The sequence below is a fragment of the Petaurus breviceps genome, unplaced genomic scaffold (assembly GCF_028583685.1).
Source record: "Petaurus breviceps papuanus isolate PSGF00001 unplaced genomic scaffold, PetGlider_PUasm1.0 178, whole genome shotgun sequence".
NCBI lineage: Eukaryota > Metazoa > Chordata > Mammalia > Diprotodontia > Petauridae > Petaurus > Petaurus breviceps.
The window spans coordinates 2,697,966-2,710,273 of record NW_027185777.1 but is presented as its reverse complement, the minus strand read 5'-3'; the positions used below and the strand labels follow the sequence as shown (position 1 = coordinate 2,710,273).

General features: G+C 40.5%; 1 protein-coding gene across 5 annotated transcripts in view; it reads left to right on the top strand.

Moving 5' to 3' along the window:
- Positions 1-12,308, top strand: part of CDK14 (cyclin dependent kinase 14) — a 678,842-nt gene that overhangs the window by 562,454 nt on the left and 104,080 nt on the right. For 4 of the 5 annotated variants that reach the window (XM_069086180.1, XM_069086183.1, XM_069086182.1 and 1 more), the window contains one exon: positions 3,040-3,184. In XM_069086180.1, coding sequence (XP_068942281.1) covers positions 3,040-3,155 — 116 coding nt within the window. In that variant the 3' untranslated portion in view covers positions 3,156-3,184. Of the gene's footprint in view, positions 1-3,039; positions 3,185-5,790; positions 6,051-12,308 lie in introns of those variants that run through there. The other variant, XM_069086181.1, reaches the window with a different exon arrangement.

Below are 12,308 nucleotides of genomic sequence, written 5' to 3'. Positions count from 1 at the left end.
GTGCCTTGGGTTAGAGGATGGGTGGATTTAACTAGGGAAAGCTTCTGAATGTAAGGAAGTTTATTGAGTTGAGGTTGGCTGGCTAGTTGATATTCCCAAGCTAGAGATTTGGAAATTAAAAGGGAGATTCTTCTGGTCCAGAAGAAATCCAGCTGTAGCAAGGTGTGGGATGGGTTTTAGGAAAAGAAGGGAATCAGATGTGTAACATCACATCTGGTGGAGGAGAGTTTGAAGTCATTAGGAATTTGTATTAGATCTGGAAGGCAATGGAGGGTCAAAATTAATGGATATTGATGTTGGGAACATTGTATAGAACTTTATGGAGCAAAACAGAGATTTGGACATTCTCCAAAGGAAGGCTTTGCTGTTCCAGACAGGAGATATATATTGCCTGGACAGGGGGTTTTCTGATCAGGACAAAAAGAAGCAGGAAGATTTGAACAGTGTTCTGGAGAATGGAGTCATTTATCACTGCTTCTGCGACATCAAACAGCTCTCTACTCCTCAGTCTTGGCCAGTGTTCTCTCTTTCACTCACATTACTCCCTGTGCCTGAAATGTTCTCCTTTCCCCTCTTGCCTGGTGAATTCCTAGCTAGCTTTTAGAGCATACTCAAATGCCATCCTTTCCATGAAGGCTGCTTACTGCCCCCTCTCACCACCACCTTACAGAGCATATCTGACATGTCATGTGCAAAAATCTGTTACATCTATCCTCAGTTATTTTGCTGGTATACTTACTGTGTTTGTGCCGTGTCCCCTGCTGCTGTCTTAGCTACACGTGATGCTTTTCTCATGCTTAACTCACGGCTCCTTTGTGCACAGAAGGTGCTCAAGAAGCATTTACTGTATTAAGATGAAGTGTTTCCAGATTGTATTGAGATATTGCTTTTGCAACAGTTGGTCATTCTGGAGAGAGAGGTGTTAAACATTCAATAATTCAGTGAATGTTTATTAGGGGGCCATCTTCAGTCATCCTGATCCATATCTGGCCACTGGACCTAGCTGGCTCTGGAGGAGAAAGTGAGGCTGGTGACCTTGCATAGCCCTCCCTCACTTAAATCCAGTTCACTCATAAGTCACAACATCTCCTTCCTGGTGTCATGGTCCTTTTTGAGAATGAAGGACAAACAGCAAATGTTTATTAAGCATATACTACATTGTGGGGCATTGTGATGGGTTCTGGGCCTACCATGATGAATGATACCCCCAAGGAGCTTAAACTCTATATAAATTACTCAACGTGAGTCAGAAAACATTCAGGAGATGACTTGATGAAGACATTGAAAGAGAGGAGAGTCATTCTCCTCCTAGGGGTATCAGAGAGGTTTTGTGAAAGTTGTAGAAACAGAGCTGGACTTTGGCATGTAAAATATCAACCTATATTTTAAGGGCAAGGTATGATAGTACAACATATGTATGTATCATATCCCCATGGCTTTACTTTATCTGTCTCCTTGTGTTCATAAGCATTGAGCTAATATTGAAACTCAGTGATCAGTATATATCTTTTTCAGTTGTTTTAGTCACGTCCAACTCTTTGTGACCCCATTTGGAGTTTTCCTGGCAAAGATACTGGAGTGGTTTGCCATTTCCTTCTCCAGCTCATCTTACAGATGAGGAAACTGAGGCAACAGGGTTAAATGACTTGCCCAGGGTCACACAACTAGTATCTGAGTTCGGATTTGAAATCAGGGAGATGAGTCTGCCTGATTCTAGACCCAGCACTCTATCCCTGCACCACCTAGCTGCACCATCAGCATATAATACCTGAGTTTTTTCCTCAGGTAAATAGAGTACATACCTTAGCAAGAGACTCAGAGAGAGAATGTAACTTACCCTTGATGGCAGGTGTCCTGGGCAGTCGAGATCCCATCCTCATTGCCCAACTTTTGAAAAGGGAACGATTTACTGCAGCATTTCAATCATTCAACCAACAAGCTTGTTTAAAGTGACTGCTATGTGACCAGCCAATGCGGGAAAATGCTGAGCATTCAGGGACAAGAATGTGAATTCCTGCTCTCAAGGATCTGATGTTTTAACAGGGAGCAGTGTGCGTTAGTGTGTGTGTGAGAGAGAGTGTCTGTGTATGTGTGAGAGTGTGAGTGTGTATGTATGTGAGTGTGTATGTGTGTACGTGATTAGTTCAGAAAATGGATACAAGGTAATTTTGTGAGTGAGGGCACTAGCAGCTGGGGGATAATAATGGCATTTTCATTTTGCATAGCACTTTACAAATATGATCACATTTTGTCCTTGCATCCCTGGGATAGAGGTACTATTATTATCCGTATTTTACAGATGAGGAAACTGAGACAAACAGGGTTAAGAGACTTGCCCAGGGTCACACAGCTAGTAGGTGTCTGTGGTCGTATTTAAACTCCTGTCTTCCTGACTCCAAGACCATCACTTTCTCCACTGTACCATCTGGCTGCCAGAAAAGATCTAGAAAGGCTGTATATAAGAAATGACCCTGGAGCTGCAATCTTAAAAGAAACCCAGAATTCCAAGAGATGGAATCCAAGCTGTGTCTATGAACTCATCAGTGTCAGCTCCTAACCCCATGGTACACTACAGAAACCAGCCACATCTTTCCATCCTCGGTGACTCTCACCCATGTCTCATAAAACTTCCACAGGTGGTGCTGCCATGCCAAGAACCTTTCTGTAGGTCTCTTGATAGGTACACATTATACATTGGTATAGATGTACATTGAGGCAGCTTGGTGGAACAATGAATAGAGCTCTGGGTCAGGAATTAAGGAAACCTGAGCTCATATCCAGCCTTAGATATTTACTAGCTGTGTGACCTTGGGCAGGTCACTTAACTTCTGTTTGCCTTAATGCACAGGAGAAGGAAATGGCAAATCACTCCAGTATCTTTGCCAGGAAAGCACCATGTGGGGTCACCACGAGTCGGACACAACTGAAACAATTCAACAGCAACAACAGTCATCACGATGTTCTCCTGTGATTTGTAATAATAAAAGCAGAAGGAAATATGTTAATAAGTAATATATAAAATTTCCATTTTGTCCACAGTGTCTTCTGTTTTTACTGTCCAAAATGTAAGATTACAACCAGAAGTCGGAGAAAGTATGCGGGCCTTTGGAAAAAACAATAGTTATGGCAAAAGTCTATCAAATAGCAAGCACTAAAGAACACACGGTTGCCGAAGGGGATGCAGGTAAGACGGCACAAATTGCTTCAGAACCTGTGTTTGCAAGAAAAGTGTAAGCAGTTTTTTACCCCCATGAATGGAATGTTTCCAATTCTTTTCTGTAGGTTTTTTTTTCCTTCTAAAGATATTCTGGAAGTGCCATGTTTTCAGTGCCATCCAACTGGCCATGGACACCATTAAGAAATCAAATTAGGGGCAGCTAGGTGGTGCAGTGAATAGAGCACCAGTCCTGGAGTCAGAAGGACCTGAGTTCAAATCTGGCCTCAGACACTTAACACTAGCCATGTGACCTTGGGCAAGTCACTTAACCCCAATTGCCCTCCAAAAAGCAAAAGAAAAAAAAAAAGCAGTCAAGTTAGTTCTCTGTATGTCCTACAAAATGGTGCCCTGGCTCAGCTTCTGAACCCCAGTGCTGTTCTCTAAGTCTAGTCGGGACCTTGGTTTACTCATCAACCTCTGTTTTAGGTTCTCCATAGTCTAATTTTGTCACCTTACTCCTTTCTACCTCCTCCCTTGCTTCCCCAGAAAATGGGTTGATTTTTGTCAGAGCCAGGGATGTGCTGGAACCAGCTGGTACCAGTTTAGGGCTAGTCATTAAGTTTTTAGGTAAATCCTCAGACTTACACCTCAGGAAATTGGCCAGTGATACAAATAAGGATTTAACGTATTGTTTTGTTGATTGTATAGACTTAAGAAATTGATGGAGAATATGTTAATAATACTGGGTAAATGTAAAATGGTATCCTCCTTTCAGAGAACCAGTTGTGAAACATTTACCAACATAGCCCTGGTCAGAGCCTAGGTAAAATGTGATCCAATGCTGGTTACCAACAGATGGCACCACTAGAAACAATTTGGATGAGGCAGAACACGAGACCATTTGTGTTTGTTAAGTGGGGATGATGTTGACCAAAGAGCCAAGGTTAGGACCTGCTGTCACCATCCTGGAGAAAACAGAGGGGACTGTGGAGGTTTGACATCAGTAGGAGATTAATATAGCTAGAGATGAGCATTTGAGTGAGCCGTAATAAGACACCCAGAGAAGACTAGAGCTGAATAGAGAAGAAGAAAACCAGGAAGTGAAATTAGTGAGATCTCAGAGGAAAAGGAAGATGAGATTTGGAATCAGGATAGTCTTGGTTCTGCTAAGGTCTTTGTGCTCTCGGACAAACCATGATTGGACATTCGTCAGCGCCAGGAATGTACTGGAACCAGCTGGTGCTGCCTTGGGGCTAATCACCCAAGGTGTTAGGGCCTTTGTCTTTATCTCTTGACAATGAGTAAGGTAATGGTGAAGCAGAAGGACTCTTTATTGGTTATCTCTTGAGATATATAGAGATATAGATATCTACAGTGTATACATAGCGTACATCTATACATAGTGTATAGTGTGTGTATAGAGAGAGTATATATTCTGTGTATGTATATGTATACATATATGTACATAGGTATGTATGTATGTATGTCATATGTATCTCTCTATATGTGTATATGTATATATGTGAGTATGTATGTATTTCCCTATATGGAGTGTCCTAAAAGTCTTTGTGCAGTTTTAAGCTTTAATCCTTTAAAAATATTTAACTCATTTAATTTAATAATATTTAACTCATATCATACCAGCATAAATGAACTACTCTACCTTCTGTTGTGATCAAATGCAATAACCTTGTAAACACACAGACACAACGGATGACATGCTTTACATATCTTCTCCCACCTATGAAACTAGCTATTGGGAATACATTTATTATATGAGCTCTGACTGTGTAAAACCCTGAATTTCAGGGTCACTTCTTAGGTGTGCAGACTTATTAATCAGAGTTTGAGAAAGGTTTTCTATGGTAATCACATTGATTAACCTGTAAAGTTACTTTCTGGGCCCATTACTCATCCTGTGCCTTAGGGCATGACTGTACAGGCATTTCAAGAGCATGGACCACTATCGAAATTGCTTTAATGGTTACCATGGTGAACAAGCCTGCCAGTTCTGCTTTGGTCACTATTGATCGTGTGGATGATTGGTCAATACTGTGACCCATTTGGTTTACAGAGTTGGGAGCCCGAGCTCTCTCTTTTGTACAGTGAGCAAGGAAATTCCTCCCTCTCGGGAGCACGATGATGATTTATGAATGATCCTGAGATGAAAGATTTTGTAAATGCTGGTCAGAATTGCTGGGCCCTCTTTGGTAAAAGAACCATAGCCAAACCGAGAAAATCCTGAAATTTCTCCAGGTGTGATTTTTTCCAGACAGCAGGGGGTGGGGGAAAGCAACCTCAGGCAGCTCATCTTCCCCTCAGTATTTTAGAGCATAGAAGCTTGGAGTTCAGATTTCAGTTGGTCAAGCCAAGTCAGGGCAGAATTTCTGACCAGTGGCCTCGGGCTTCTTAGAGCAATGTGATACAGGAGGATGCTCATATGCCTTTCAGTTATTGAACATATGTTGTCATGATGGGGCTCCTCACTTGGCAAATTTCTTAGCCAATTCAGTAAAACAGAACAAATGGACTTGATTTTTGTTGTTCCTACAACACATACATTCACAAAACATCCTCAGACAACCTTGGATTTCAGCTCAGGGCTGCTGAATTTTTTTTTCTTCACCATCAAGGCTGGGAGTAACATGAGAACAACCAATCAAAGCAGGCATAACATCTTCCAAGTCATCTGTGTCAGACTTCAAGAAGCCTAGTGCCAAAAGCATCACCAATATGGCAGCCAAAAGTATTCACTGAAAAGAATGTTTAAAGGAGGCCTAGAGCTGCCATCATCAACAATGGAAAGACATTCCAGAAAAGCATTTTCTCTGCAATCTTATTCACTCATTAAAAAATATGTATGTGTGTATATTTATAAAATATATTTGTGTTTGCCTTTTGGGTTTTTTTTGTTATATTATTATATTATTCACATAAATTTGTTGGGGCAAGCTTATGCCTCTACTGTGACTAACATTCCTCTAGTACTATTTTCTCCCTTGGGTAGCTAGGTGGCTCAGGGGGTAGAGTGCTGGACCTGGAGTCAGGAAAATTCCTGAGTTCAAATCCAGCCTCAGACACACACTAGCCATGTGACCCTTGGCAATTAACTTTACCCTGTTTGCCTCAATTTCCTCATTTATAAAGTGATCTGGAGCAGGAAACGGCAAACCCACTTCAGTGTCTTTTTCAAGAAAACCCCAAATGGGGTTTGAAGAGTCAGACACGACTCAAAAATAACTGAATAACAACAAAAAATTATCTGCTGGCAACAAAGATATTTTCTTTATCTGTTTTTTCACTTGCCTGTTAACCTTTTACAGCTTTATCTTTTTTCTTTCAATTCCTTCTTTATTCAGCAATGCTATTGAGGAACATTGAGTGGTGTTGGGGTGTGTGTGTGTGTGTGTGTGTGTGTTTTTCAAGCTGCTTCTCAGAGTAGCTGCAGGGAGGCTGTAGTCCAGGCATGTTTCTGTCAATCAGTGGACACCTCATTTTAATTCCCTGCCTGTATTGGAGTTTTGAGCCTCTCTGTGCAATGACTAGTTAATCACTCTAGAAAGCCAGATAATACCGACCATGTATTGGTCTCACCTCGACCAACATCTAAAGATAAAACTATAGAAGATATCATATAGAATGTCTGCCTGAAAGGAGATTCATGGGAGAAAAAAACAATACCACAGCTCGTGATTTTTCTTTTGTTGATTTAAATAAGTGTTTAAGCAGGCAACAGCATCTTAAACTTGCCCAAATGTCTGTGGATAAAGCAACAGCACAGGGAGCATGGATGGGGGTGGGGATTCAAATATGACAAGGCTTTAAGCTTGGACTTTAATAACCCAGCTTTGGGGACTTAAACGAAAATAACTGTGAAGAAGCATTCATTGTATGACTGCAGCCATTGTAAAGATGGGAGACTAAGTGGTGAGGATGATATGTTTCCAGCCCTAATTTCCCTCCCATATCTCAATACCAAATTATTTCTATACATGTATGTTGAGGGTCACTTTAATTATTTAGCTAATCATGCAGGATTTGCATAAATTGGCTTTAGTGGAAAGGCTAATAAGATGCATTTTGCTTTGCAGCTGAAAGCAATTTAGGTTTTAGAGTCTAGTAACAACCAAAATGAATGACTTAGAATTATAAGCATCTGTACTTAAAATGGGGGGAGAGCCACTGGATCATTAAGATTTGTTTTTGTTTTTTGGTTTGTGTTTTGGGGTTTGGTTTGGTTTGGTTTTACATTTTTCCTGTCGTCATTCAGAAATACTTGATGGCTTTATGGCTTTTCCCTCACTTGTGTTTATTCAGCATCAAAGGGTGAGACCACCAGAAAGAGAAAGCTCTAAATGATATGTGCATGGAAGTTTCCCTAAAGAAAGGACAGAAAAGTCAGGCTACATTGACATCTGTGTCAATTATTAGTTATTCTCATTAGCGATATGCACATGTTGTTGTTCAGTCATGTCCAACTCTTTGTGATCCCATTTGGGGTTTTCTTGGCAAAGATACTGGAGTGGTTTGCCACTTCCTTCTCCAGGTCATTTTATAGATGAGGAAACTGAGGCAAACAGGGTTAAGTGACTTGCCCGGGGTCACACAACTAAAGAAAGAAAAATTAACTTAGCTTTAAAAAACACAAACTTTGCCTAAAGTTGCTTTTACTCAGATCCTTCCCCTAAAATAGAAGACAATCTTTTCAACAATATCTTCTTGGCTCTATGAGCATTTTTCCTGGGGCGGCTAGGTGGCACAGTGAGTAAAGCAACAGCCCCCAGAGTCAGGAGGACCTGAGTTCGGTTCTGGCTTCAGACACTTAACACCCATACACAAAAAAAACTAGCCATGTAACCTTGGGCAAGTTACTTAACCCCAACTTCCCTCCAAAAGGCCAAAAAAAAAAAAAAAGAGCATTTTTCCAACTGGACCTTGTTCTTTGCCACTTTCTCATGGTAGAGCTTAAGGACTGAGGACCACGAGTGAATCCTTTTAAAACTGAAAGGTTCTTTTGCCTTTTTTCTCATTATGTAAAAGAGCCCCAAAGCCATGTACCATAGTGCTGAACCACAGAAAACAAGATGGCCAGTCAAAAGGAACCTAGGAAAGAAGAGGGAATATCTCTTTTGGTTGGCAAGAATGAGGATGGACAGCCCACTTGACCCCAATAGGAATTGAGCTCTTCCAAGCAGAGGTGCCTCCAGAGGAGGCAAGATAGTCCAACAGAAAGTATCTGGAAAAACCACCATAGGGGGGCTCTGGGGTGGAGAGCAGCCTAGTCACTGAAATTGCCTCCTTCCTCCTCCTTTGTAAGAGCCAGTAGGAAGCAGAAGGAAGCCAGTAATGGCAATAGGGGCTGCATCATTTCACTTCCATATTCATGAACCCCCAGAAATTCTCTTATTTGATCATAACTTTTAGTCATTCTGTCTTTTCCTCTATCTTATGACCCTTCTCCTGGCCAAGGCTAACCCACAAGTGATGCACAAGTGATCCCATTCCATCTGTCAGATTGCCTCCCTTTCTCGGTTATCTTCAGTGGCAGTGTCTGAGGAGAAAAGGGAATATATGTGAGAGATGTTACAAAGGTATAATCAACATATCTTGGCAGCAGATTGAATATGGCAAGTGAGAGGTAGTGAGGAGCCAAGTGAGTTTTCTAGGCATCTCACTGGTACCCTCCACAGTCATAGGGGAGTTTGGAAGGAAAGGGGGTTTAAGAGTCAAGATAATGAGTTCTGTTTTGGATATGTTGAGTTACCTAGTTTGAGATTTCTAATCCGCATTTTGAGATGAGAGAGTAGAAGAGGTCTCTCCTGAGACCAGGAGAAAGGTTGAGAGAGGTTAAGAGGAGATATGTAAATCCGAGGATCATTAGCATAATTGAGTCCAGGAGGATTGATGAGGTAACTAAGTGAAAGAGTATAGAAAAAGAGAAGAGAGCCCAGAACAGAGTCCCTGGGGACAGCTACGTTTGTTGGGCATGACCTGAATGAAGATCCAGCAAAGGAGACTGAAAAACAATGGTCAGACAAGTACAAAGAGAACCAGAATAGAGAGAGCAGTGTCATGGAATCCTAGAGAAAAGAGGACATCAAGGAGAACAAGGTGAGTGACAGTGTCAGAGGCTACGGAGAAGTCAAGAAGAATGACGATTGGGGAGAAAAACCCAAAGGCATTAAATTGGACCTTTAGATTTAATTATGCCCACGAACTTAAAATTAGAGGAGAGGGCAAAATTGCTGATGCTTCTCATGAAATAAAAATAAAAATGAGAAGTAATCATGATCTCAGACAAAGCAACAGGGAAAAAAAAAGATCTGATTAAAAGAGATAAACAGGAAACTATATTTCCTGAGAGGTACCAAAGACAATTAATATCAACACTAAACACACATGTACCAAATAGCATGGTATCTACATACTTGAATGAAATCACAGCAAAACTGTAATAGCAAAGGACCTTAATTTACCCTTCTCAGATCTAGATAAATCTAACCTAAATAAACAAATTAAAAGAGTAAAGGACCTGAATAATATTTTAAAAAAATTAAATATGATTGACCCATGGAGATTATTGACTAGAAATAAAGGAACATATAGTGCATGAATATATACAAAATTCAACCATATATCAGGACATAAAAACTTCATGAACAAATACAAAAAAGCAAGAATATTAAATGTGTCTTTTATGCATTAAAAATTATATGCAATAAAGAGCCATTGAGGAAACAATTAAAAATTAACTGGAGAACAATCTAATTCTAAACAAAATGTGGGTCAAAAAATGTCATAGGTTTCCAGGAGTCAAGATGGTGGAGTAAGTGGTAAATCACTGTAACTCTCCCATATTCACCCCCAAATAACCATAAAACAGCATCCCAAAACAAATCCTGAAACAGCATAACCAGCACAAAGATGGGGTAAAACAGTCTTTTAGCCCAAAAAACTTGAAAGATGGGGCAAGAAAGGTCTGTCTCACTCAGGTAAAAGGGGAATGCAGTCCAATACAGGAAGCATCCAAGCAAGCCAGTAGAAAGCCCCATCTTAGCAAATCAGCAAGAGATCCTGAGTACCCGTGCAGTTGAACAGGCGAATGCCAAAACCAGGACCCCCCACATGCCTCAGCATAATCAGGGAAATGGGAAGATTCCATCTCTGAGAACCACCACAAACTTTAGCATAGCCCTTGTCAAACAAGCAACTGCTAGCAGCCAGACATGTGGAGACATGCTTCAGTGGAAAACCCCATGGAAATACAGACATACCCCCATCAGCCCCAGCACGTGCCAGATACCAGTTCTAGGACCCCTGCTCAGAACCCTATGGCCTCCAGCCACATCCCTCCCCCTCCTTAGCACAGCTCCAGACACAAGGATTCCCATGGGCCTCAGGACAGTATCAGTGCAGCACCAGGTAAACAGCTAGGACCTGCAGCCCCTGGTGTAAGAATACTGAGACAGTGCCCCTTCTACCCCAGGAGAAGAGTTCAAATTTAAAAGAAAATAAAAAGGCTAAAAACAATGAGCAAAAAACAACAAGAAAAAAAGGATTTTATTATAGAAAGCTATTATGGTAACAGAAGATCAAGACACAAACTCAGAAAAGGACAACAGTGCCAAAAGACCTATGGACAAACCCCAAAGAAAAACAGAAAGTGGTCTCAAGCCTAGAAAGAACTCATGGAAGAGCTCAAAAAGGAGCTTAAAAATCATATAAGAGATGTAGAAGAAGAATTGGGAATAGAAATGACAGTGATGCAAGAGAATTTTGAAAAAAAGGGTGAACAGTTTTGGAAAAAGAAAACAACTACTTAAAAGACAGAATTGGCCAAGTGGAAAAGGATATAAAAAACCCTTTGAAGAAAGCACCTTTTAAAAAAGTACAGTTGGTCAAATGGCAAAGAAAGTACAAAAGCTAACTGAGAAAAACAACTCCTTAAAAGTTACAATAGGGCAAATGGAAGCTAATGATTATGAGACATCTAGAATCAATAAGACATATTCAAAAGAATGAAAAAATAGAAAAAAATGTAAAATACCTCATTGGAAAAACAACTGACCTGAAAAAATAGATCCAGGAAAGACAGTGTCAGAATCATTGGACTACATGAAAACTATAATCAAAAGGAGGACCTGGACAACATCTTTCAACAAATTATCAAGGAAAACTGCCTCAGAGTGGCAAATGAGCTCAAAGTGGGAATAACATGCACAATTAGTTGAATATAGATATCTATCTTACCCGATAGGAAAGTAAAAAGGGAGGAAATTAGGAAAAAAGGGGGATGGGTCTAACAGAAGAGAGGGCAGACCAGGGGAGGTGGTAAACAGAAGCAAAACACTGGTGAGGAGGGAAATGGTAGAAGGAGAGAGAAGACAAACAGGAGAAAAAATATCCTGGAATCAGAGGGCAAAACAGGCATTGAAAGAATCCAATCAACACAGGAAATAGATCCCAAAATTACAATGCCAAGGAACATTATATCCCAATTACAAAACTTTCAAGTCAAGAAAAAATACTGCAGGTGGCCAGAAAGAAACAATTAAAAAATTGGGGAGCCACAGTTAGGATTGCATAGGAGTTAGCAGCTGCAACATTAAAGGATCAGAAGTCATGGAACTTGGTATTCCAGAAGTCAAAGGAGCAGTACTACAACAAAGAATTGCCTACCAAGCAAAATTAAGCATAATACTTAATACAGGGGGAAGTGGTCATTCAATAAAATAAAAGGATTTCAAGCTTTTACAAGGAGAAGACCAGAATTGAACCAAAAATTTGATCTCCAGTATCAAGACCCAAGCAAAGCTGAAAAAAGGGAAAAGAAAACATAGGGATTCAGTGGAGCTGAACTTTCTACATTCCCACATGGAATACTTATAATTCTTAAAAATTGTACCACCAATAATACAGCTAGAAGAAATATACATAGAGGGTTCAGGTATATAAGGTGAATTTGAGGGAATGACAAAAATTGAGGGATGAGAAAGGAGCACACAGGGTGCAGAATGAAGGGAGAGATAGAATAGGGTAAATTATTTCACTTGAAGAGGTGAGAAAAACCTATTACCATGGAGGCAAAGATGGAAGGGTGGGCAATAGGTATCACTTGAACCATACTCTCATCAGTATTGGCTCAAAGTGG